Genomic DNA, 24,379 nt, shown 5'->3' with positions numbered 1-24,379 from the left:
CTTCAAGATAGGTGAAGGTTCAACTGAAGATGGAGATGGTGATTTTGCCACTTTCAAACTTGCATAGACTAAATTTCTTGAGACTGAAGAATCTGAGCCTGAAAAGACAAAAGCAGAGCAAGAACGACAGCCCAGGCTGAGACAGTCACAAGAAAGGAAGAGCTTCACAAAAAGCACAGCAGTCTCTGTGGTCAGAACATCCTCCAAGCCCAGCTCATCCTCCTCAGGGTGAGCACAGGCTAGCATGGAGCACTCAAGGACAGAGATGGATCTGCAGCTCAGCCAGTCAGGCCACCAGTCTGCGTGTGTTGGGGTACCGCAAGGCTTGGGGATGTGTGTGATCCTAAAGCAGCAAGGGAGAAAATTAATATACTTATCCATCTGGGAGCCTGGGGAGTTGGGCACATAAAAGACATCATGGAGGAAGTCCTTGACTCTGCTGCTCTCCCAGGACCTGCAACTGGTCTGTGAGCTCAGGGAGGGATGCAATTCCATCACAGGTGTGCAAAGCAGGACCAGCTCTCTCACGGGTCTCCTGCTACCACCAGTGGCTCCAGACACCCTCATCCCCAGAGAGTGAGTCAGTGTTTGTGGCAAGCAGGACAACACACAGCCAGTAACCCACCCCTAAACTCACACGGGGACTCCGAGATGTGCACCAGCAGCTCTTTATTGGACGAAAACATAGGCAGGTACAGGGCGTCCCACCGCGCACACACGCGCTGTGGGCACCCCACCGAGATCCCCCCTGCGGTGCCCAGGGCAAGCAGCCTCGGACGGAGAGTCCCACTGCCACCTCGTGGGTGAGGGACGCATCGCCTCTGCTCTGCCACCGGGCACAGCAGGCAGCAAAGCCCCTCGCTGAAAAATCCCAGGCCCTGCTGGAGAACAGGACGCAGGGAAATCGTGGAGTACCCTGGCACGGAGGGAAGAAGGGAGCACGGGGGAGTGCACATTAGAGCTAGAGGCATCACGAATGATTCCCATCTTCCCCTGCCGATCTCTATCCCTGCTCCCAAGGTTGACTGTGCAAAGGCCGATGCCATGTAGGGCAGCTGTCTGGCTGCAGTCACTCTAGGCTGAGTGAGGAGGAGAAAGACACATTGCCAGCAGCCCAGCGCCTACTTTGCTCTGCTCATTACTGCCCTGGTTCCACCAAGGTGAACCATGGCAACCCCTGAGGGCACTGGATATCCAGGGACAGAGACTCAGGAGATGAGTGCTTGTCCTACACGGAAAACTGGTGGGCAAGACAAACCCAGTTATGCACTTCTGCTCCCTGGTAGCATAAGGCTGTTAAAAGACTTCTGCTCGCCTTCAGCATGGTGGGCCACAAGCAATGAAAACCATGCTTCGCTGTGGAGTGAGAGAAACGAGTTAAAAATCTCCCCCATAGAGGGAATGAAGCAGTGAGCAGCCCTTCATGGCTCTGAGAAACCAGCCTACAGCAACTCCCACAAGGAGGTCTGGAAACAGCACTACTGCTGAAATGTCTCTGGGTCTAGGACCTCCCAACCCACAGGTAATTCTGGTGTCTGCTTCCCCTGGCTGCGGGGGCTGAAACTCCAGTTTGTATGGGTGTAAATGAGGGGGAGACCATTGATCTCTCGTGACCCATTGTATCTCTCTTTCTGCCAAAGGAGATGCAGGGAGGGAGAAAGAAGTGCCATTTTGGAAACCAGCACAGTACCCTTGGCATAGCCCTGGCTGATGTGAGTGGGGCACTGTGGGGTGACACACAGTGCCGTGCTCCCTGATTCGGGACTGTAATAACCTAAGCAGTGGATGGGCAAACTGAGTTCTATCCTGCTGAGCTGCCACCAAGGCTGAAGCCAGCTCTGGGCTAGATTCAAAGAAGGAAAATCTTCTGGGAAAGGTGTGCCTCACACCAGTGAGAGGACTCAAACTGTCCCTTTGATCTGCAAGCCTACAGTCTCCACGTCAGAGAGGAAAGAAGCCTCGTCACCATCCTGCACAAGTCCAGGAAAGCAGCAGCAAGAAAAGAACATCTCTTTGACAGTCCTCTCTGCACCAGCGTGCAGAGTAACATCACTCCTGAGTTTAACTCTTGTTTTTCTGCTTCCATAGTTTGGACAAGCTGAATTTGTTCTTCTTCTTCTTTGATTCCTGGCCCTCGAGAGATCCATCTACAGGACAGGGAGCAGATGCAAAGATTGTTGAGACCCACAGCCCTAGTGTTATCCAGCACTGCTTCTTAACAGCAGAAAGGGTCCTTACCCAACTTCCGGATCATGTCTGCCAGCATCTGGTCCTCCTCTTTCTCTCTGTAAAGGAAGAGCATGGCATTAAAAAACTACTCTGTCTCATGACGAGGTGGTAGGCACTGTAAAACATGTAGAATCACAGCTACTGTCATTCCCACGGTCAGAAGCAACCAACTCCCTGAGGGCAGGAAAAAAACAGTTAAATGCCTAGACATAAGCAAATTACTTCTGGTCCACTTTAAAGCAATAAAGAGCGTGGGGATTTCCAGATCACAGAGGTCCATTGCTACAGCAGCCAGGCCCTCCCTCAGCTGGTATGAGAATCATCTGAGTTCACTGTGTTGTGAGGCAACACCACACCCTAGAAGATGAATAAAGGTTGGGACACCAGCAGCCCACTGTGCTGCAGAGATGCTCACATCACAGTCAGAAACACTCTGGTACTTCCTAAAGCCTGAGCAAGGCCAGAGCCAAAAGCCAGGGCATTACTGGAACCCTCAAGGTAGAGCTGCTGCCAGAAGGCAACAAATGGAAACTGCTCTCAGCAACAGGAGACACACATCCAACTAGACATGGCAGCCTTCCTTTGAACTTGGAGAAGATCCAACACTAAGCACAATGCTTACAGCTGTTCTTTTGCTTTAGCAGACGCACACACACATAGCTTCATGCTCCCACAGTCCTCCTGGGTTTCCTCCCCATCTCTAGCTTTTCCTTCTCTTTCCCTTGCCTTATACATTTTCATGGCCCTTGTCCTCAGAGCACTATTTGCTTCTGAGAGCACCGAATATGACTGCAGACCTGAAGAAACACTGACAAGGAAGCAACAGCAGCAGCATATAAGACAAGATGCTTGGTGACAGGTCACTACCCACCTCTCATGGAGCAGAAGTACAGATAATAGCCACTGATCCAACCCTGCAGTCTGGACAGTGGAGCAAGTACAGTGCAGAGCCTCCTTGTGTTGGCTGATCCTCTGCCACCCACGTACCCTCACCTGATTCTGTCCTCATCCAGGCACTCCACAATATTATTCCGATCATTGACTGTGTTCAGATATGAATCCAGCAGCTCCTTTTCACGTTCCTTTTCTCTGCGTGTCTTCAGACACTCTGCACAAGACAAGAGAAGTCTGTCTCACAGCTACAGGTCGGTACCTCCCCCCCATGCCTCCTCCCTGCTCCATCAGGTCCCTCTCAAAGGGCTGAATTCAATTATCCTTACACTCAGGGGTAAATCCTACATCCCTCAGAAAATGTGAGTGGGTTGGACGTTACGGGGAGCCTGCACCAACAGCTTAGCCAGAAGAGTTTCTGAGTGAAGCTTTGATACTTGGCAAGCAGAGTCATTCAGATCTGAAGGAGATCCTAGGGCTAGGTGCATGGAGTGCAGCATTCTGCACAGCCAGGGACCAGCAGAACTCTCAGTACAGCTCATCCTCACCTGGCTTGTTCACGAGACGTCTCAGCTCCAACTCAATGTTCCACTGCTGCTCCTCCAGATTCTGCTGTTTCATCCTGGAAGAGTCCACAGAAGTGATGAGTTATGCCCCTCCACAACCCAGAGCTGGATTCTTCTCATGTCATGCTAAAGCTTCATCTCTGCATGGCTCACCACCTGGGTAGGAATTGATGGACTGGGAGAAATCTGCCTCCATCACATCTGTAAGGTTTCCCTTCCCACAAGCTCATCAGGGACACTGAGGGCTCGTCTATCCATTCAGTGCTCAAAGGCCCATCAGCTAATACCTCAGGATGCTGGCAGCTCTCCTCATCCCACCAGATAGCACATAATTTTGTGGCCTGTCACGTTTTCCTTCCTTCACTGCTTACTGCCCACAGGTGAAGAGTGTGGAGAGACAGGTGAATTTTTGGTTCTGCTTACTTGTACATCAGCTCTGACTCCTGCCTTAGCAGCAGCTGTTTCTTGTGGATCAGCTTGAACCACTCCACCATGAGGGCATCCTCGGACTCATCTGTGACAGAGTGAAATAAATCCAAAAGCTGGATCAGTTCAGTTCCTTCTGGCACAAACACACAGTCACTTGAAGAAGAGCCCAGAATAACTTGTATGAGCCATAGGCAACCTCCACGGAAAACAACTTATCTTTGGTACTTTGAGATACAAAGGAAAGGAAGCACACCACCCCCTGTAGATTCAAGGAAGCTGCTCACAGATACTCTGTCATAGGACACCCAGTTCATTTTCCATGTGGCTTGCTCAGCTTTGCCATTCTGAAACCACACAGAACTGGAGCCAATCGTGACAGTCTGGCTTGGTATTCAAAAACCAGATCAATAGCAGTCTTCCACTCCCCAAACTCCCTGTTCTTCAGCCAAATACACACAAGCTCAAACAATAGACTAGGAAACAGCCCTGAATGGGTTCAAAATTCCCAAGGCTTTATCTTGCTCTACCAGCTACTTCTGGTAACTTGGTGTCTCATGTGTAGCATGAGCTTCCAGAAGCAGAGCCAAGAATGCCCAGGGATAGGATGTGAGCCTCACACCTCCCCACTGTAACAGGGCTGGCCCTGCCATTTCTTTTACCTCCTTCACAGCCACGCAGCTGCTTCTCCAGATCCACTCCTTTCAATTCCAGCACATCCAGCTGCTTCTCAATGTCCTGCACCTTCTTCTGGATTTCCTCCTCAGGGATGTAGTCTGGGTGCAGCTAGGAAGTAGAAACGAATACATCTTAGTGCCCTCCAATTGCCTCTTGAAGGCACAGCCCCAACAGAAATAGGAAACAACATAAGGAGCAAAGCTGAAGCACCATGCCCTGAAGGGCCAAGTAAGCAGAGATGCAGAGCTGCCTGTTCACAACACTGTGGTGGCCACTGAAACATTACAGTGGTATGCTACATTCACTGGATGATACTACCCACACTTGTCAATGCACAGGCATTCTCCCCCCTTCTTTGTTGGAGCAGACTGTGTCCACCAGAATTTTATTACTTATGGCTCTGTCTTGTTCCAGCCTCTACTGTCCCCTTGCACAGGAGATCACTGGCAATCTCTCCTGCTCATCTCTATCACAGAATCATACAGTCTTGCCTGGGAATTCAAATAAGCCTTCAAAAGAAGACAACCTGTATCCTGGCAATCACATCAGCAGGATAACTGGCAACACCAGCCTGTGCCCATTACACCTGGTTTCCAGCCATACCTTGGTTGGTGACACTGCTTCAATGCTCTGGATGCTTTTTGGAACAGAGGATTCAACTAGAAGGAAAAAAAAGACAGAAAAAGTAAGAAAGCCCACATCAAGCTTTAAATAATTTTGTGCTGAGGGACAGTACCTATACCATGTGACTGCACAACAGGTCCCTTCCACCAAACAGAGGACACAGACAATATACTTGCTTTGGCAAACCCTGACTAAGGTGAGAGATGTATCCTCAGGAAACATCACAGCCTGATTTACTCCTTGCTGCTGGACACACTCCATGATCCCACAGCACTGCTTTCCTCCTTGGGGCAATGGCAAAACAAAACACATCCCTTATGCTTTGAAAGGACAGAAAAGATGTATTGGGTTACTGCCACTGGAAACAACAAGTTATATTTTAAAATGCCCTCCAGCGCTCTTGTACAAATAAGTATCAAATAAACACTAATGAAACAAAGATGGTCTAGGGGAACTTACCCAAGGCATCAGGAAACTAAGGTTTAATTCCTTGCACAAAACACTTCCTAGGTGAGAAGTCCCTATGGCCCAGCTACACAGCATTATTTAGGCCCTGGACACCTATTAAAATCAATCCTTAAGCAGTGTGTGTTTGTTCCACTGTGCCTCAGCTTCCTCTGCCCACCTGTGCTGCAAGGATAACTACAGGAGAGTGTGAGGTATTTGGATACCCAAGGGGCTGGGCTGGATAATTACCACAGAGAGAGAATAAAGGCATATGTAGATGATGTGATAGGAAGGAAAACTGCAGTATTAAAAGAGCAAACCTGTAAAAAAGCAGTGGAGATGCAACACACACAAGGAGAAACACAGGACAGACAGGCCAGGGAGCCTCCTGAGAGTCTCTCTCTACCAAGTTGACTGCTGCTGATGAGAAACTCGTGGAAGAGCTCAAGGACATCTCACAGATTGACCAGTCCTTGTTCTAACAGGCTTTCTAGAAGACTGCAAAAGAAGGAAAAGATGCTGGGTACTGAACTGCTGTGTGGTGGCTCAGATCCTGGGAAAAGATTTACTGCTGAGCGGCAGAGGAGGCATGCTGAACTTCTAAAACAGACAACACAATTGGAGCTTCAGTGCATCCCAGATGTCAGATGTGAAGGCCAAAGACAGTGCTAATCAGCTAACAAATACTATCACGAGACCACTAAGCCCCATGGAACCATCCTGCCTGCTCCAAGACAAAGATCAGTCAGAGCTGAGGGCCTTCTAGTCCAAATAGGTAAGACAGAGATGGACAGGGTAAGGAAAGGAGATGAACAAGCTGAGCACACAGACCAGCAGCAAATATATGGAATGTTAGCTCTATGGGATCCCACTGTGTAAGAGGGAAAGCAGCAAGGACTACAGGGTAAAGATACGCAGTAGCATTAAGGTGAAACAAACAAGAGAAAGGAACTGGATTAAGAGTAAGGACAGAACTGGTTGGGGCATCTTTGAATGTCCCAGAAGCAGCAGCCCTGGCTGCTTCCACAGTGGGTTCCACCAGCTGGAGTCTCTTGCTGACAGTTCTCTGCATTCCTTTCCTTTTCCAAAGCCAGTCATTTGGAAAGGCACAGAGACATCAACAAGATCCCAGTTCCTCAAATCAGGAGACGGCACTCTTCTTAGCTTTGAGTCAGTGACCCTGAAAAGTCCTTATTTTAATTTCTTCCCTTCCCACTGAATTCCTTGGCCTGGCTGGTTCCTGGTTAACAAAAAGCTACTGACACAAATTTCCTCCCATGACAACAGTTACAGGCTTGGACACAGAAAGCTCTGGGATATGCTTCCCACACTGAAGTTGACCCCTGGAAGTGCAGAGCAGAGAATGGCTTTAAGTAGGTAGAAGAGGTCTTACGTGTGACAGTGCTTTGGTTCAACTGGTGGTTGCTCTCTTCCTCCTTCTTGGCAGAAACCCCATAATCTTTCCAGCCTTGAAAGTTCATAAGATCTGAGTTGGGGATCAACTTCTTCTTAAGGATTCCACCAGAGGAAGCTAAATTAAGAAGGACAGACAGGTCTTGGGCAAGAAACTTCAAGCCTCGCCTCACAAAAATCCCTGCATTACCCACAGTCTCTGGCATTCACCACTAGCTGACATCATTTCTAGTCCTAACCCTCCTCTCTTGATAACCCTGAGGGGTACAACCTGAAGAAAACAGGGAGAAATCAGCAATCAGAAGACCACAGTATGAAAGAAAGATGGAAGAGAAGAATGAAAGGTGAGGAAGTATCAACAAGACTTCTCACCATTATATATTTATGCAAGGCAGAATAAGTGAAATCTTGCTAGCTGTCTTGCAGAAGAGGAGCATACTGTGAAGACAAAGCCCTTCTCCTTGGGGAAGGACAGCTCTCCAAATAAAAGCAGAGCCAAAGCAGGTGTAGAGAGCAAAAATCCCAGAAACCAAGGCACTGTCTTGACCACCATATTCCTCACCCCCTCTGTGCATTGCATTACTAATGCTTGTCCCCTGCCTGACCAGCAAAACGAAAGCAAAGCTTATATCCTTCGTACCGGACTCCTGCTTTGCTGATGGAACAACTAATGGAGTTGGCTTTTTCTCCTTCTGTGTTGGGCTCTCTGTTCCCACCTGTGAGTGATCAGTAGGCTTCTTAGAGCCAGCCTGGTCTCTGCAAAGAAGAAAGACAAAAGTAGCAAACCATGCCTCTAGCAGACTGGTCCATAATGAGATCTCTGGACACCCTGGGATGGTCATACCCCTCTAACCAGAATCCAGCAACTTGAAACGTGCTCTCCCTTCCCAGAAATGAGTGTCTTTGACTTTTCATTCAAATAGTTGAAAATAGAAGCATTTAAACACAAGAACTTATCCCTCCTACATGCACACAGACCTTCAGCATCAAACACAGCCTGCAGACATGGACATTCCCCTACAATTCTCACAGAGACACACAAACTTGAAGACGCTCACTTGTTGGCCACAGGCTTCAACCGAGATCTCCAGTCTGCTGGGCTCTCAGACTTGTCTTCACCAGCATTCACAGCTCCTAAATGAAGATACATGGCAAGATAATACCAGCTTCAATAGAAAGATACAAGCCAGATCTGCATCTCAGAAGGAAGAGATAAGCTATGCACACAGGTAGATGCTACAATGTCTCTGCAGCAAACTAGCACCAATTCAGTAAGTTTAACATAGACAGATTCATATACAATTGGTTGTAAATAACCTTGGTGCCATTTTGCATCTTTCAACTCAAATTCTCTAAAATCTGTGCAGCTACAGAAACACAGTAGCAGAGGAAATGAAGACATTTTTGAAAGCAATACAACAAAATCAGCTCAGATCTTAGAGAGAAAAAGATGGATGAGAGGGAAGACAAAAAACAACAAATGATCACACAGAGTCACATCAAACTCCATGCAGATATTGCACTCAGCACTGCCCCCCCCTCAAAAAACAGGCCATAAGGAAGTGGCAGAGACTCTAAATGCTCCCAAAACAACATCCTCTGGCCTACTGCTCAGCCACCACGGTGGAAGATCAGCTTAAAACAGACAAGGAGGCTTGGAAAGCCCATGCTGCAGCCACAAAATCATCCTGAAGTTGAGGCAAAGTCTTCCATCTGGAAAGTCTGTGTAAGCCTCAGAAATGACCACGACCTCAACACGTGATGACAGCTAATACAAAGTCAAATGCCTGGAGGTCATCAGAGAAGAAAGAATCGCCATGCTAGAGGGAGCAATTGCACAGGGACAAATGGAAGTGCGTCAGTCCCCAGAAGACAGTAAACCCTTCTGTGGTAACACAGCAAGGAAGTCGAGGAACCACGGACGGATTCATTGCAACAGCCAAGAGAAGGGCACAAATTTGGCTTACTGTGTCCAGGCAGAGCTGTATGCAAATCAGTCATTCTCACCTTTGAGGCCTTTTGACTCTGGCTTGTGCACAGATTCAACAGGTTTGCTGGTAGTCTGACTCTTGGGCAGAGGTTCTGCGATCTTTTCCTGTTTTGGTGCTGTGTAGCCTGTTTTGCTGGTCTGTGCTTTCAGAGCTGGGCTCTGTGATTGGGAACTGGAAGGAGAAAAGTTGCTACTGCAAAAAAAAAAAAAGAATGATCTAATGAGTTTTGAAAGTCTGTTCTATTTGAAAGGGTAGGCCTTTGTTACAGAATGCTGTTTCCAAAGACTCGGATGAGTCATTTTATTTGTCTTTAAATCCTATCCAAAAAAGCAGTCAGAGAAAGGTAAGAAACATGCAGAGACTTTCCCAAGTTATCCCAAGGTCATCTTGGGAATAAAGAAGGAAAGGGAAATAGTACCTACCTACTAGATACTGAAGAGCCAGTAGAACTGCGTCCTCCTGGCCTGCTTGGAGAGATGTTTGATCCAGCCAAAGCTTGTATAATATGGTTACGTGCCTGAGCCTTCTCAATCTTTGCTGGAGTGACCCCAGCAGCAGTTCTGCCAGAGGAAATTTTACCAGAGCTATGAGAAGGGTCGTGGCTTTTAGCATCAGAGGTTTTGTTGCTGGAGGACTCTAATGACTGAAAAAAATTTTCACGGGCCTGCTGTGTTTTTGTTTTGGAGGTCGTCCAAAGAGGTCCTGATGTGGTACCTTCACGATGATCTGTTTTATTTCCCAATGGAGTACCTTTGCAGTCTTCTGATTTATTTACAGCTGAAGACAACCATGGAGTATTTAGACTTCTGAAGCCAGAGCTTCCAGAAGATGAAACAGATGGCTTGGTTGAATTAGCAAGGCCTTCCTGGCTCGGCTTCTTCAACACCTGCTCCTGTTTCTTGGGTTCTGCTGCTTTCTGGAATGCTCTGGCACTAGTAGGGGCTGGGGTGCTCTCAGGTTTGTTCCGGGTGCTGCTGAGCCCAGAGATCTGGACATTGTCTGGCTGCTGGTGGCTGGTACAGATGAATGTACCGGGCTCAGGCCCAGCTTTGTAGCTTCCAGGAAGAAGCACATTCCAACACTCCCTGCACCTGTGGGTAAGAAAGTCTCAGAACACATCCTTCAGAGGATGAGAAGGTCATTGATACAGCTGAGAGTGCAGGCACAATTTCATTGCTAGCACAGAGAGGGCAAAGTCACCACACTGGCAGTGAGCAGGCTCCTGTATGCATGTTTGTAAGGCACCAAAACAGGAGCTGCCAATTACAAATGGCCTGAAGCAGGAAAGGTGTGGCTGAAAAACAAACTGTGCAAAGAGTTCCCTTATGCACAGGTCAAGAGAAGGCCCGGGCAACCTCCACTCTGATGGAAATGTTTTCCAGCACTCTGAATGCCTCAGTTCTCTCCCTGAAGCCCCAAAGGAACAGGACTGTCCCACAGAAACCCAAAGGCCTACGCCCCCACTTTGAGGAGCCATACCTGAAGCAATTCCTGTGATAGAGCTTCCCATCAACCAAGTGGCGCTGCACCAGGTGGACGTGGCTCCCACAGATACCACAGCAGCTGCTACGGATGTTCCCACTCTCTGTCAGGACACCCTTCTGAAGGAAGAAGCAGTCGTGAGCAGGCAGCACTCACATACAACCAAGAATCTCCCAGATAATCAGGTGTTCGACCACAGCCAGTTGCTGGGATAGAGAAGGGATACAAGCAAAATCCTTGCTCTGGCTAACCCCTGTTTTATGCAGTGTGGAACCATGGTGTTAGTTTGCACGCAGGAAACTGAAGTTCAAAGGTCTCTGAATTTAAATGGCTGGAAAATGTCTTTAGTAAGAGAGAAGCTTCCTTTCTTCTACTCTGATTTCATCCCTATTTTGCTTTTAGAAACTATTTCTAGGAAATTAATGAGGAAAAAAAAAAACCAAAAATGAAAAAAAAAAACTCCACAACTTCTGTTAGAAATCCCCATCCCCATGGTCTACTGGCTAGAAACAACATAGCCATGTCCTAAGATACCCATTTCTTATTCACCACTAGATGATTCACAGCTCGCTGACGTTTTCCCAATGACTCCCACCTGAATATGTGCAGTATCCAGACCTCCAGATTAAATCCTCCATGATGAGCAGAAAGTTTAGAGACTGAGTACTGACAACTGGCTGCCTTGAAATAGCATAATGCTCCCAAGTTCATCGAACAGATTAAAGACAGAAAGAATAACTCAAAATCTTACTGTGGTGACTGGGGAGGCTTCTTTTGGCTTAGCTTTGGCTGGTGGGTGTGCAGGAGGCAGTTTTGGAGACACTGGCTTAGGAGGCCCTGGAGCAGCTTTCTTCCCAGCAGGCTGCTCCTGAAGTTCAGAGGAAGAACGCTTGATTCCAGCCATGCCTCCAACTGGAAGAAAAGAAAGAGGGAAGATTTAAAAGGAACATAAAGAAGACCTATGAACTTAGGAGTTATCTACAATAGAAGAGCCAGAAGTGCCTGATGGATAACCTGCAAATGCCATACAAGGAGACAAAGGCTTTCTTCATAAGCAGTTCTGCAGTGGAACAAGAGACAAGAGGCAAAAATATCAACATATGCAGGAATAACTTGACAGATTAAACTGCTACTTTTTTTTTTTCCTTCTGAGAGAAATTCCATAGAAAATACAAAATGCTGTCCTTTGACAGTGTGAACAAGACCTGTTTGTTCCCAACAGGCTCACAGTTTGGTTGCATTTAATCTTCACCAAAGCAGGCCCTGCTTTTACACATCACACCTAAAGCAGCAAAGAACAAAGGGTTTATTTCATTCAAGTTGCTGCACTCCAGACTTCCCACACATCCTCACCCCTCACTGCTGTGGGTGTCCAGCCCACCTCCCAGCTGGGGCACTCACTGAACAGACTTGTCAAACCAAGAAGTGACCTCTAAATATGGCTAATTCTGCAACAACAGACACTTGAATGTGTCATGGCCATGCTGGTGCAGAAACCAACATGACTTGCCACAAAAAGCCTGCAAATGCCCAATTCTTTCTTCACTGCGGGTTAAAGACAATCCCTCTAAATTCACAACAAGCTGAGAAAAGAGAATCACCATTACACTTCAGCCATCAGCCCAGCATGAATTCCCCATGCTCTGGGAAATGCAGGTAGACTTCCCAGGCAAATAAGGTTTCATGCACAGCTCTGACAGACAAGACTCCTCATTTGTCTCGCTGAGATGCGATTTTTGTGCCACTTCCTATTCTGAATGTCACTGCATTCTGTGAGGGAACTCAGCAGTTATCTGAGCCATAGCTCTGCTTTAAGAGCAACCAACTAAATGACCACCTATCTGAAAAGAGCTTATACCCTTCCCAGTGAATACAAGGGGATTCTGTGCAGGCTGTAGGGAGCAGACAGGAAGCCCAGTTTCCAGCAGACTTCTCTCAGCTATCCAAATCAAAACCCAGGGCTCTTCTAACATAGTTAGAACATAGACTGGTGACACCAGAACCAGTAAACATGTTAGCCCCAGTTTGTGCTCTCATTGCCTGCTTGTTCCACACATATTGAGCTCCCAAAGCCTGGCACAAAGATGGGTGGCTTCAGCTCAACTCTTCTGTAACAACTGTCTGACCTCAATAAAATATTGGCTGCTCACCCTTTCTGGCCTGCATCTTGCTTATTTCATGGTCCTGCCTGAACTCATCCAGAGGGCAAAGCTATAGTATTAGGAGCCCACTTAGTGTCAGAGGGCACATTCCTGGCTGGGCTCATTTTCAGACACACACATTCATCCCAGCAACAGGAATGCAACCAGAGCATTTTGTTAGACACTAGAGAGTATAAAAATGTGCTGTGCTTGACGACGTGGTAGGCAAGATGCTGGGAGGGAGGGAGTAAAGACCCCAAACTGACCCAGATTCCCACAACTTGGCACAAACATGATGGAATTTGTTTCAGTATGATTTCAAAACATGAAATAAAAAAATGAAGGGGGGAAGGGAAGAGGTTGTGGTGGGAAAGAGAAAGCCTGCTTAATTGGATGAAAACATGAGAAGGGAGAAGAGCTTACATACAAAAGACAGCTCTCAAGAGTGAATGATGCTTTCTTTCTAAAATGTAGGACGTTTTCAGTATTTCGCTCCTCCATCTAGATTCACCTTAACCAGTTAAGTCATTCATGTTCTTATATTAAGCTCACGCTTAAAGCCAAATATAAACCAAGCCTACAATAGCACTCCTGTGAGCCCAGATAAACTCTCCAGTACATGGATACAATTGGCAGCTCTGTGGCCTGTTTTATGCTTGAAAGTACTGCTACTGCAATTATGCCAGTTGAGGGAATCGCTTTTTTCTGCCTCTTATACCAATACAGTCTCCACTGTGGATGCTGTTTCGTTGGCAGAGACTCACAGGCAGGCTCAGCATTGTTAGGCTCCATGTTCTTTCCAGTGTGGCAAGGACTAGGGCAGTGATGGAGCTGCTCAAGAAAGGAAAGTTGTGGTGTAGATCATGGAGTTGAACTTTCTGTGGTCCTATCTGGCTGTACCATAAGAAGTTTTACATCATATTTTAAATTTTAAAGCACAAGTTTTGAAGATGAAGCACAGCTCTGTGCCCTTCCAAAAGCACTGTGCTACTCCAACGAGTAAAGAGGTCAGATCCCTCCCACTGAAACAGTTCTGGTACCAAAATACTTCTAAGCAGTCTGTTTTGCCTTTCTAAGTTTATTAGGAGGCAAGGAAAAGCACAAAATTAATCCCCAGTCCTGCCCACCTCTACATGTATGTGGTACTTACTAGGAGAACGTCCATGGAAGTAGTTATAATACTGGGAAACGTAGGTAATGATGCTCAGCCTGTCTGGTACCTTCAGAGCAACCATATCCTCTGCATCCAGCAGGGCTGGGATCCCCAGCTGCTCTGATGCCACTCGAAATGCCTAGGGAAGGAAGAAAACAAAGAAGTGGGGGTTCTTGTCCAGCCCGGGCAGCAGAGCTGCACTGCAGCGAGAGAAACTGCACGGCAGACAGCCTCATTGAAATAATAACTCTACTGGGGAACAGCTGCACCAGTTTAACTCCTACATTGTATGGCCGTTACAGGAACCAACAGAGTCGTGGCTTCCAGCCACCGCGTTGAGAAATTCAGGCAGGGAGCCAAAAATCTGGCCTGGCAAGCTGGCCGTAGCTCATTGCACAGGAACTCACCTGGGCTTCCCCTGCTCTTCCTCCAGCCTGCTTCTGTCTGGATGTGCACAGCTGCAGTGAGTGAGGCCTGGCAGAAGGGGCTTTGTCAGTCCGGGCTGGCAGGCATGCAGCCAGGCTTCCAGCCCAACCTGGGGTGCTCTCCAATTAACGGTGAGCTGGTAGGTGTTTGCAGGCAGCTTTCTATCTCAGAATGCTGCGCAAATGTTAAGGCTTCCTGCTAGCACATGGTTTTTCCCCCATTTGAAAGTAGGGAAATCTGGTTTTGGGAAGGAAACCATCTCTCCCAGACTAGAGAGTGAAAAGAGAAGAGTAAAGAAGAATTCCTGATACCTAGCTCTCTCCCAGCTTACCCATTTCCACGCTGACACAGCACGTACTGGGGGCAAACACTCTTCTTTGTGGTCTGAAACCGCAGGTTCAAAGTCAGACAAAGGACAGAAAGGCTACTTTGTTTTTCCGCTGAAGGAGAGCCTTTTCTAGAGGACACACACACAAACAAAGCAGCATCCCTAAAGCAATGGTGCCTTTGCCTAATTCACCATAGGGCTTTTGTTAGAGACCTTCTCCAGCCCTCTTCCTTCCTGACTTAGGAGAGAAAATCCTTTCCCTCCCCCTTCAGAGCACTCCTTTCGGAATGCCAACAGAGCAAAGGGAAACAGCACCTTCAGGAGCAGAGGCACAAAGAAGGAGACTGCTGAAACCCACAGCGAAACAGTTAAAGCAAGACTTGAACATAATAAACCCCTCCACATCTGACCTCTGGCACAGACACACAGCAGAGTTGGTGCACACGCCAACAACTCCCGCTCAGAAGAAACAAACAGCCACTACTATTTAGCAAGTTAATTACCATTTTTTTCCATTGGGTATCCCAGTAAAAATGTAACTAGGCTGACACTAAGCACGCTTTCAGCCAGTCACCTCTGGCTCTGTCACCCCGGCTGCCAGCCCAGCCTGGCACTTGCTTGTCTTGTAATCTGGTACTCAATATATTCCATGGAACTCTTCCTATCACCTTGCCTGCCCAACAGCTCTGACCAGTGGGGTTTTCCTGTTCCTGGGAACTGCTCTTGCCTGGACATCCAACATCCCTGCCACCCAGCACAGCCCAGTTGCTTTGCTCTACCTCTTGTATCAGGCTGGCCTCTAAAGAAGCACTTGAGGAGCTCCAAGGTCACACAGAGGAGGCAAGCACCACTGCTCCCATTTCACAGAGGCCATAGAGGAGGCAAAGTAATACTTGAGGCCATCTGAGCAGCTTTCCTCTGCTGTATGCACTATGTACCATGCCATCATCCGTTAGCACTGAAGAAACTGGATGCCAAGTCTCAAGAAACCTTTCTCACATTTATACATGAGAAAAAAGCCACCAACAGTAATTTCTCTTTTCTTTTTTTTTGGCACTTGAGAAGTGACACATTCTTTCTTGGCAAAATGACCTCATAGGACAAGTTGCAGCCTGGACAAGATATTTTTTTGTTGAGTAATAGGGCCCTTGAAAAAATATACTGAACAGTGAGCAGTGTGTGGCGTGAAGGAAGGTCTGAACAACAGCAGAGGAAAAGTGCTGGGAGAAATCAGACTGCTCACATCCCAAAGAGACCAGCCCAAGAACCCAGTGCTGTGGGGAAATGGAGGGGAAATCTCACTCAGGTGCCAGGCCAGCAGGAGTCCAGCAGTGAAAGGGTAACACAGACAAGTCATCCTCCAGCAGAATAAGGGAGAGAAAGCAAAATAAAGGGCATAAAGCAAGGAATAGAGGAAAAAAAGGGAAAGAAACATAGTCTGACTTAAGAGTTTAGCAACTGTTTTTTATGAGAGGCACAAAGGAGCTTTTCATTAGGAAAAGCAGTGGAGGTTGGTTGTACAGCTCATTTCCCAGAGAAAAACAAAGTCAGCAGCAGAACAGACACCATCAGACAGGCGTGGGGAAGGAGCAGCACCCAGGGCTCACAGCACTCAGTCCAGGACATAGAGACCCTCATGCCTCCCAAATACCAAAACAACAAGCGCAAAAGCAGTCTGAACCTCATCTGGAGGAGAAAAATGTGCAGGACTGAACCCTGGAGTCTGAACACAACTCCTGAACCTGACCAGGGCTGAAAGGAAGCTGAAGCAAAGGAGTGCATGGAGGAGCACAATGCACACAGCATCACTGCTTTTAGCTCTCCTGGAATCAAAGACAGCTCACTGTGTCAGAAGATATCATTGCTCCAGTCCAGACAGGAGGAAGCTGCAGGCAGTTCCTTCACTGCCCGAGCTCTGGCCAAGCAGCCACCAAGCTGCATGGAGCAATGCCAAGGGAAAAGAACTGTTTTAATCTGCTGTTTCTATCCTTGAGAGAGAGAGAGAGAGAGAGAGAGAATCCTTTTGTGGAGCACAAAGCCTGTGTTCAAATTCAGTGCAGGAGTGGGTTGGCCTGTCCAGCTTTCTTTGTGAAGAGAACATGAGAAACTGAAAACCCATCCTGGAGTGATGTGGGAAGACTAGAAGGAAGGACTTCTACACTTTGCAGAAGCAATTTCCTGTGCTAGAAGCAAGTGGGGGAACCCCTTACCTTCCTCCTTTCTTGCACCATCTCCTGCTCTATCCCTCATTGTGTACACAAGTCCACATCTATGTTCTGACCTCCACCATCTGCAGCCAACTCCAGCCAGGCAGAGGGATGGCAGAAACCAAGCTCACTGCCCGGGCCAGCTGTAATTCCTTCAACACCATTTCCCCAAATCCTCAGTTATCAAACTATCTCCCCTTCCTTTGCTATTTTCTGGTCAAGTTAGGGTATGAGAATGTCAACCATTCTACCAAAAGTAAAGCATGAAAAGCCACTTACCAACTTGTTGTTCTCATACACATTTTCTTTACTGAGGGAATTGAAGTCTCTGAAACACAGAAAGAAAAATCTCAGGCTGGTGACATAGAGCAAGCTGCTTCACTTCCAGCTTCTCAAACCTCTCTGAGCCCCACTCATGTGGGGGACAGAGCACCTTCTCCCACTCTTCTTTTCCAGAGATGCAGCAGAGGGAGCAATGTGGCAGATCCCCACCTGAACCTGCAGATGGCCACAGATCTGCTGCACCTCCTGGGGCAGGGGTGAGCAGGAGCCCCAGCAGGCACAGCCATCTGCCCACGGGCAGCACAACACATTGCTGGCACAGCTAACTTCGCAGGGCTGACTTCCACAGCCTCCTGCAGACAGGACATGCCGATGCCCTGCAGATTCAGGGGGGTTGCTGAAAGAGCCAGTAGCAAATTCTAACTCATGCTTTTGATTTGTTTTGTCTTTCTTTTTTCTTTTTTCCCCCGCAGAAAGCCTTGCTTCTTTCTCACCCCAAGAGAGAAGATAAACCTATGGCTTCCAGCCAGACTTGCAACACTCTTTCCCTAGAAATACTTTCCAAGCAGACACATCCAAACTGCCTCCAGTTTGTCATCCCACAGGTAAATCTCACACACTGGAGAAGGGCTGGGTACCTCCAATGCCGCATGCATCTCACCCTCCTTCAATGCATTCATGTCCTCTGACCTCAGATGCTGCTGGTTCCACCAGTACACAAGTTCTGGCTTCAAATCCTCTTTCCTCCTCCAGTATCAAGCGTCTGCATGAGAAATACCTTTGCCCACAACACAGTTCTGCAATTGGTTACACCAAGGTTGCTTGTAAAAATCTAGTTCCCCTCTCCCTGGGGCTGTCACCTTCGATTTGTAATCACAGCCAATAACCAAAAAGGAAGAGACAATTACTGTCTGCAATTACAAGCCAAAGTCAGCAATCCTCCTGCCCTTTCACTGGCTCTGGACATCATCTCCCTTTTCCTGTCTCCACCACTTGCTGTCCCCCAACATGTGCTCTCTGGTCCCATGCAGGTGCCATGTCTGGAACTTGAAAACAGGGAACTGGAAGGACAGACCAGAGAGCACGAGGCAGCCTGTGCCTTGGAAGCAGAGCCCACACAGCGTGCTTTCTCTCTCTCAGCACAGTGTGTCCCTTTCTTAGGAAACGTTCACCATCAGCTGGTTTTAAACTTACCATGACTGCTAACCTGGGGCTACATACTGACTTCTGGAAGGCAGCCCTGCTTCCAACATTGCTTCCTCCTGCCCAGGCAATGCATAAGGTCAGCTCCTTTCCAATAATTCAGTTGTGCTTTACAATCCTTGTACTTGTTGGTACAAAGCTGAGTGCAAGGCTTTTATCAGCAAGGAAACTTGCTAACAAACAAGTGCTACACCACCAGCTTTGCATGTTTGTATGCAGGCCTTCTGTAACTGATGCTGCTTCACCCCTGCTGGCCTCACCTGCAGAAGAGTGTGGGTAGCAGTGCTAAAGCCAGGGCAGAGCCGGCTCACAGCAATCTATTCATGAGGCAAACACATGATCCGCCGTGCAGCAGGGGAACTTTTTCCACTACTTGTAACAGCAAGGACCAAGCCAGGTGCTTTGTCCACTTCATATAGAAAGCTGAGCATCACATTATAAAGGCAGCACTACAGATCTCACACACAGCCCAGGACACCTCCCCTGTTTCCCACATCGGGGGCTGCTATGTTGGATAAGGAGAGAACAAACAGGAAGCAGCAGGTCAGACTCCCCCAAGAAGCACACGAAGACAAGGCACATCCCAGCTTTAAATCACATACTCTTATCCTGTGCAAATGCAAAGGGACTCACAGAGGCTTTTCACCAAGCAGTGATCCTGCCACAAGACTTCCCTTGCCTGTGATAATGGATGAAAATAACTACAGAACAAAAAGTTTCAGGGAAACAATAGATACAATCACTCTGTTTTGTGCCAGGCAAGAAAATCAGCTTTTTTAAGAGCCAGCCAAAGGAAGCATTGGAGCTCCCTGCCTCACTGCCGGTTCCGCTGCCAATGAAGACTCTACAACATGAACACCCTGAGCACAGGAAAACACCTGCAAGGCAGCAAGGAGCTGCAGCTTGCTCAGCCATGCAGAAGTGTAACACAGCACCAAGGGAGGAGGGGACGGCGGGACTGGGAGTAGAGCACACAGCTAGGGGCTGGAAACACAATGCCACAACAGGTCGTGGCTCTGCTCTGCATCAGCACATCAAAATGCAGATGTGGGACAGGCCTGAAGGAGATCCGTGCCAGCTCAGTGACAGCAGTGACCTATTTATTGCCAGCCTGTGGCCCGCACACCTTGCTGAACGCTGTTGGCAATAGGATTGTTTGTTCAGCCTCCCACTTGTGTGGAACAGAACAGGGACCTAAAAAGATGAATCTCTGATGGTGAACATTTAAAATCCCCACCTGTTCTCCAAGGAGAATGCAAACAACGAGATCCCTTGGTCATTTCAAGAACTTTGTGCCCTCACAGCTTCTCTGCTTCCCTGGGTATTTGGGTGAACAGCTTGCATACAGTATTTCTTCAGGAAGTTGATCTTGCTGGTGCATCCCCTATCTTGGAATATCAAAGCTCTCCAAACCAATGCGATTCTAAGAAAGCAAAGCTAATACAAATGGAGAAGTAGGAGTTCTCCACTGAGGAAACACAGGCAACTGAATTAATCAGAAGAGGTGAGAAACATAAACCTGATCCAGGAGAGTGCCTCCAGTGCTGGAAACAAATCAGAGTGGAGTTCACCAGAAAAGGAATAGAAGTTAAGTCTTCAGCTCTCCAGAAAGTCCATCTCTTAGCAAAAAGTGGCCAAGCATTTCCTGCACCCAAAAATCTCTGCAGCCACCCACTGCTCCAGCTGTGCAGACCCAGTGCTCACAAAGCATGCCACAGACCTCTGAAAGCACGTGTGCTTCCTTTGTGCTGATGCTGCACTCCCTAAGAGCCTTCACCTTGAAGCAGACTGAGAAGGGAAAGTCCAGAGGCTATCAACTCCCTGACCATATTGGCAGCTCACAGCTTCATTCTGCCTGGCTGAGCTGACAGCGACCCAGAAAATGCTGCTGGAGGAACGGGTGCACACAGCTGCTCTGTTCTGGCCACCAAACATGCATGCCCAAGCGTACAGCTGTCAATGGGGATTTCACAACCATCCCATTCCCAGAACGCTAAGCTAAACACTGCCAGCACTCTGGGAACAAGCAGGATCCAGGATGAAGAGAATGAGCTTAATCAAAAGCTTCACTCGACATCTGGCATCGATAACAGAGTGAGTGTAGGCGGGTCTCCTGCTGCTTTTAACTCACTTATTGGATGGGGAGCAGAGAAACCTCCAGCTGGAGCTGGCTCAGCCAGTGCCATCACACCCAGCAGCTGCAGAGCAGGGCACACTGCTATGAGGCTGCATGTCCTCTGATCAGAGGGACTTCAGTGCTCTGCCACCATCCCAGAAAATGGGCTCACACCCATGGGTACCACGCACACTTCATCTGGGATGAAAGAGAAACAGATCTCCATGGCAATTCAGTGTGTGCCTCCGCTCCCCCAGAGCTCAGTCTGTCTGCACATCCCTGGGTGAGCGGGAAGTGAATTGGAAATGGGTTTCTAATTTTACACAGCCCGCCCTGCTCACTGATAACATACAGAATTCCCTAAGCCTGAGAGGAGTTATCACACTGTCCGTATGTTTCCTGGCAAGAAAACAAGAACAGGGAAGAGCCCTGCACCAACCTGCCCTCTGACCCATGGAACCCACAAGAGAAGCACATGATTATTATCACACTTTGTAATTGCTTCAAGTTTTCCTGTGAACTCAGGCTCTTTCAAGGAGAAATCACCTCTCCATACCGTGCACTCCTCAGCCCAAGAATGTAAACCAAGATGAAAAACACAATGTTACAAAACTCTGCTGCCGTGACTGCATCGTGTCCTGCAAGCAATTTATATACAGGAGCTACAGCAAACACTGCCTCGCCAAACACCAGTTACTCAATTCTGGTTTTGTTTTCAATACGACGCATTTAATCCTCAACTTTTCTAGGAGCAAGGAAGGGCTCAGGATAAACCACTTTTGAGCCCCCGGGAAGCAAAAATCACAGCCACATGTACACCCAGCTGCCAAACTGCCAAAAGGGCTTTTATAGATTCCCAGGGAAGCTGCACAAGTACTCAGCCCTGGGAGCTGAGGTACACGTGACAGCCTGAAATGACGGCTCTTTGAAAGCATAATTTACTTTCAAGCAGGACTTTGGCCAGCCAAGGGTATACCTGGTGATTTCCAACACTGCACCACTGACACTGAGGAGGGAAGTCACACCAAAAGCTTCTCTTACTTTCACCCCCAGGCAGCCTCGCCGAGCTGGCCCAAGTCAAAAAGGGTTTCTGCAAAGTCCTTCAGGATTTCCAGCATGAGAGGAGTTCAGCAGGATCAGAGATGCTGCAGGGATCCTTTCCGCTCTCCAACACAGAAACATTTACTTTAGATACGTCTATCTACAACCCTCAGCATGCGCTTCTAGGACTGTAACAACCCACTAAAGGGGGTCAGCTTGATGATCCCAGTTCCCCAGCTGCTGGGCCCTGCTCACACCCACACTCTGGCTGGTCTGGCAGCAGGGCCGGCCAGGAAGCGGCCCCAGGCCTCCCGTGAGCACCTCCCGTCATATCAGCCTTTCTGCTCTGATATTTCATACCTTTGGGACTGTGAATGAATGGAAGGAAGGGAAATATTTGGAGCCACGTGGATGTGACAGCACGTCAGGAAGCCACACACAGCAACACCATGGTGACAGCCCAGACATGGGCAGGAAAGGAAAGGCAGAGCAGGCATGCAGAAGTTCCTGCAGCCTGCTGTTCTCAAGGCTGCTCTGGCCCCTTCCAAGTTTCAAAGCTATAGAGAGGAGTGAGCAACAAACAACAGCTTCTCCTCGGGCTTCCACCAGCAGTAAGACAGCAATAAAAGATCTCTGCACATAGAGAGGTGTCAGGCTGCACTGGGAGACCAAGGGAAGGCGGAATTCAAGAAACAACTGGAAAACTCCAGTACAGAACACACACACCCCAGTCAGCCACGTCTCGCTGGGAATGACCTAATGCTTAAACCAACACACCTGGGCTGTGCTGCTCGGTTGCCTGCTCCCTCCTCAATCCCCCACCCCAAAGTGCAATGAGATTAAAACAAAAACGACAAAAACTAGGATGCCTCCTAGTCATTTTCCAATTTCCTTTAACAGTTCTCATACCCAGTCGTTACGTTTGGAGCAGAGGCAGGTCAAAAACCACGGGACGACAGTAAAGGAAGCAGCAAAGGCTGGCAGCGCTTCTCCTCCCACGGCCAGAACCGCGGCTGGGAAAACGGCAGGACGCAGCGCCGGGCCGTGTGCCCGCTTCGCCAGGACTCAACAAACACAGCGAAGAGCGAAACCCCAAAGCGATGCCTGAAGACGTCGTGCAACAGAAAGGACGTTTGTAAAAGGTTTATCGTACAGCCGCAGCTCCCTGCAGGAGGAGGGAGGAAGGAAGGAAGGAAGGAAGGAGGGAGGGAAAGCGGCTCGCTGCTCACATAGTCACAGCGTCGGTGCTAACGGAGCGGCGGAGGGCAGCGTCGGCTGAGGGGACGGGACGGGCTGCGCCCTGCGGTGCCGGTACTCACATGAGGTCGGGGCGGTGGCGGTGCAGGATGGCGCAGAAAGCCAGCCCGTCACGGAACGACGTGGTCATGTTGGTGATGCTGACATCGCGGTAGCCCTCGCACTGCTGCTTGCACCACAGCTGCAGGTTCTGGATGGCGGCCATGGCGCAGACCCCGGGCCGTGCCGCCTGCGGGAGCCGCGGGCGTGTGGTGGACGGCGGGAGGAGGAGGAGGAGGCGGGGAAAGGGGCGGGAGGCGGCGGTTCCTCACGGCCGCCCTCAGACGGGCCCGCCTCAGCCGCCGTGCGGGGTAGAGGGGCGAGCGCTGCTCTCGCGTCGGGCGCTGCGTGTGGAGAACGCGGCCGAATGGGCGCGGGGAGCCGGGATCCCCGCTGTGTGAAATCAGTGTGTGGACATAGCGGGCGCTGCGGCTGCCTCGGCAGAGCCCAGCAGCACCCCGGCCATAGGAACTAAAGAGGGCAGGTGTAGAGGGATGTAAGGAAAGCGTTTGTTGCACTAAGAGCGGTGAGGCTGTGGCGCAGGTTTTACAGAGCCGTGCCCCGTCCCTGCGCGCAGCCCAGCTGAGGGGACGCGAGCCCTGGTGGAGCTGTGCTCCCTGCTCAGTGCGGGGGGACACGAGGGTTCGTTTCCCTTCCAGCTCACAGCATTGAAAGACCAAAAGACAGCAAGTGTGAGGAAAGCCTGTGGTGACCTCAGTGTGGCCGAATTGAGGCTGTGGAGAGGCAGGAGTGGGGCAGCTCGGGGAGGAGCCAGAAACGAGCCTGGCCAGGTGGCACAGCTGGGGAAAGAAGCGCCGCTGTGAATTTATGTCATCAGCCACGTCCAAATAGTAACTCACCACATAGAGTCGCACATGGCTGCGGAAGAGACGAGGGAACGCTTTAGGAGCTGCCTATAAATCAGGTAAAAATAATTAATAATACATATAATATAATATATTAATGGTATTTCTATGACATGATATGGATAATATACATTAATATATAAATACCTTACAAATAATTCAGTGTGTTTCCATTTCATCAACAATCACTGGCCAATGTATTTACTTTATGGTAAGGATTATACATTTCATTATAAATGGCTTGCTGGGCATGTCAGCAACTTTTACATCTCCATTCACTTTATTATTAATGGTTTCCTGAACAGTAACGGCATAATAATGCACACAATGCAGCATGAATATTTGATGTGGCATCTATAGTCTCCCATTTATCATTTATAACAGGCTACAAAAACATTATAAAACATTTATTACAAATTTATAGATCACTTTATACTAAAACAAAGTTGTGTTATAAATACATTATTAATCCTTTATGCCATTTATAGGAATCCCTTGTAATAAGGCCTTAGCATATGTTGCCACACAACTGCAACAATAACAGAGCAGTGAGGCAAGTAGGACATACGGCAC

General features: G+C 48.6%; 1 protein-coding gene across 3 annotated transcripts; it reads right to left on the bottom strand.

Annotated features, from left to right (window-relative positions):
• Nucleotides 1-652: 652 nt before the first annotated feature.
• On the bottom strand, nucleotides 653-23,223 carry MICALL2 (MICAL like 2). Of its 3 annotated transcripts, none has more exons than XM_048961213.1 (17): nucleotides 22,964-23,223; nucleotides 17,282-17,330; nucleotides 14,039-14,180; nucleotides 11,499-11,659; nucleotides 10,745-10,866; nucleotides 9,688-10,356; nucleotides 9,282-9,457; nucleotides 8,333-8,408; nucleotides 7,915-8,030; nucleotides 7,255-7,392; nucleotides 5,394-5,449; nucleotides 4,775-4,898; nucleotides 4,110-4,200; nucleotides 3,669-3,742; nucleotides 3,223-3,337; nucleotides 2,239-2,285; nucleotides 653-2,147 (listed from the first exon to the last, which is right to left on the bottom strand). In XM_048961213.1, the coding sequence occupies exons 1-17, from the start codon at nucleotides 23,104-23,106 to the stop codon at nucleotides 2,062-2,064; spliced, it is 2,385 nt and encodes a 794-aa protein (XP_048817170.1). In that variant the 5' UTR covers nucleotides 23,107-23,223; the 3' UTR covers nucleotides 653-2,061. The 3 variants fall into 3 exon arrangements, with proteins under 3 accessions (XP_048817170.1, XP_048817172.1, XP_048817171.1); XM_048961215.1 differs by lacking the exon at nucleotides 22,964-23,223 and adding an exon at nucleotides 22,554-22,839; XM_048961214.1 differs by lacking the exons at nucleotides 653-2,147; nucleotides 2,239-2,285 and adding an exon at nucleotides 2,301-3,144 and having other exon boundaries at nucleotides 3,176-3,337.
• Between the last annotated feature and the right edge of the window lie 1,156 nt (nucleotides 23,224-24,379).

This window comes from Lagopus muta, chromosome 15, assembly GCF_023343835.1.
Source record: "Lagopus muta isolate bLagMut1 chromosome 15, bLagMut1 primary, whole genome shotgun sequence".
NCBI lineage: Eukaryota > Metazoa > Chordata > Aves > Galliformes > Phasianidae > Lagopus > Lagopus muta.
Note: the sequence above shows the minus strand (reverse complement) of the source record. Positions and strands in the feature narration are given on the sequence as shown.

Coding starts and splice junctions, on each gene's coding strand:
- MICALL2 (XM_048961213.1), bottom strand. CDS start 23,106: ATGGCCGCCATCCAGAACCTGCAGCTGTGGTGCAAGCAGCAGTGCGAG. Junction 8,409..9,281: donor AGAGTCAAAAGGCCTCAAAG/GTGAGAATGACT, acceptor ATCTTCATTTAG/GAGCTGTGAATGCTGGTGAA. Junction 3,338..3,668: donor ACGTCTCGTGAACAAGCCAG/GTGAGGATGAGC, acceptor TGTCTTGTGCAG/AGTGTCTGAAGACACGCAGA.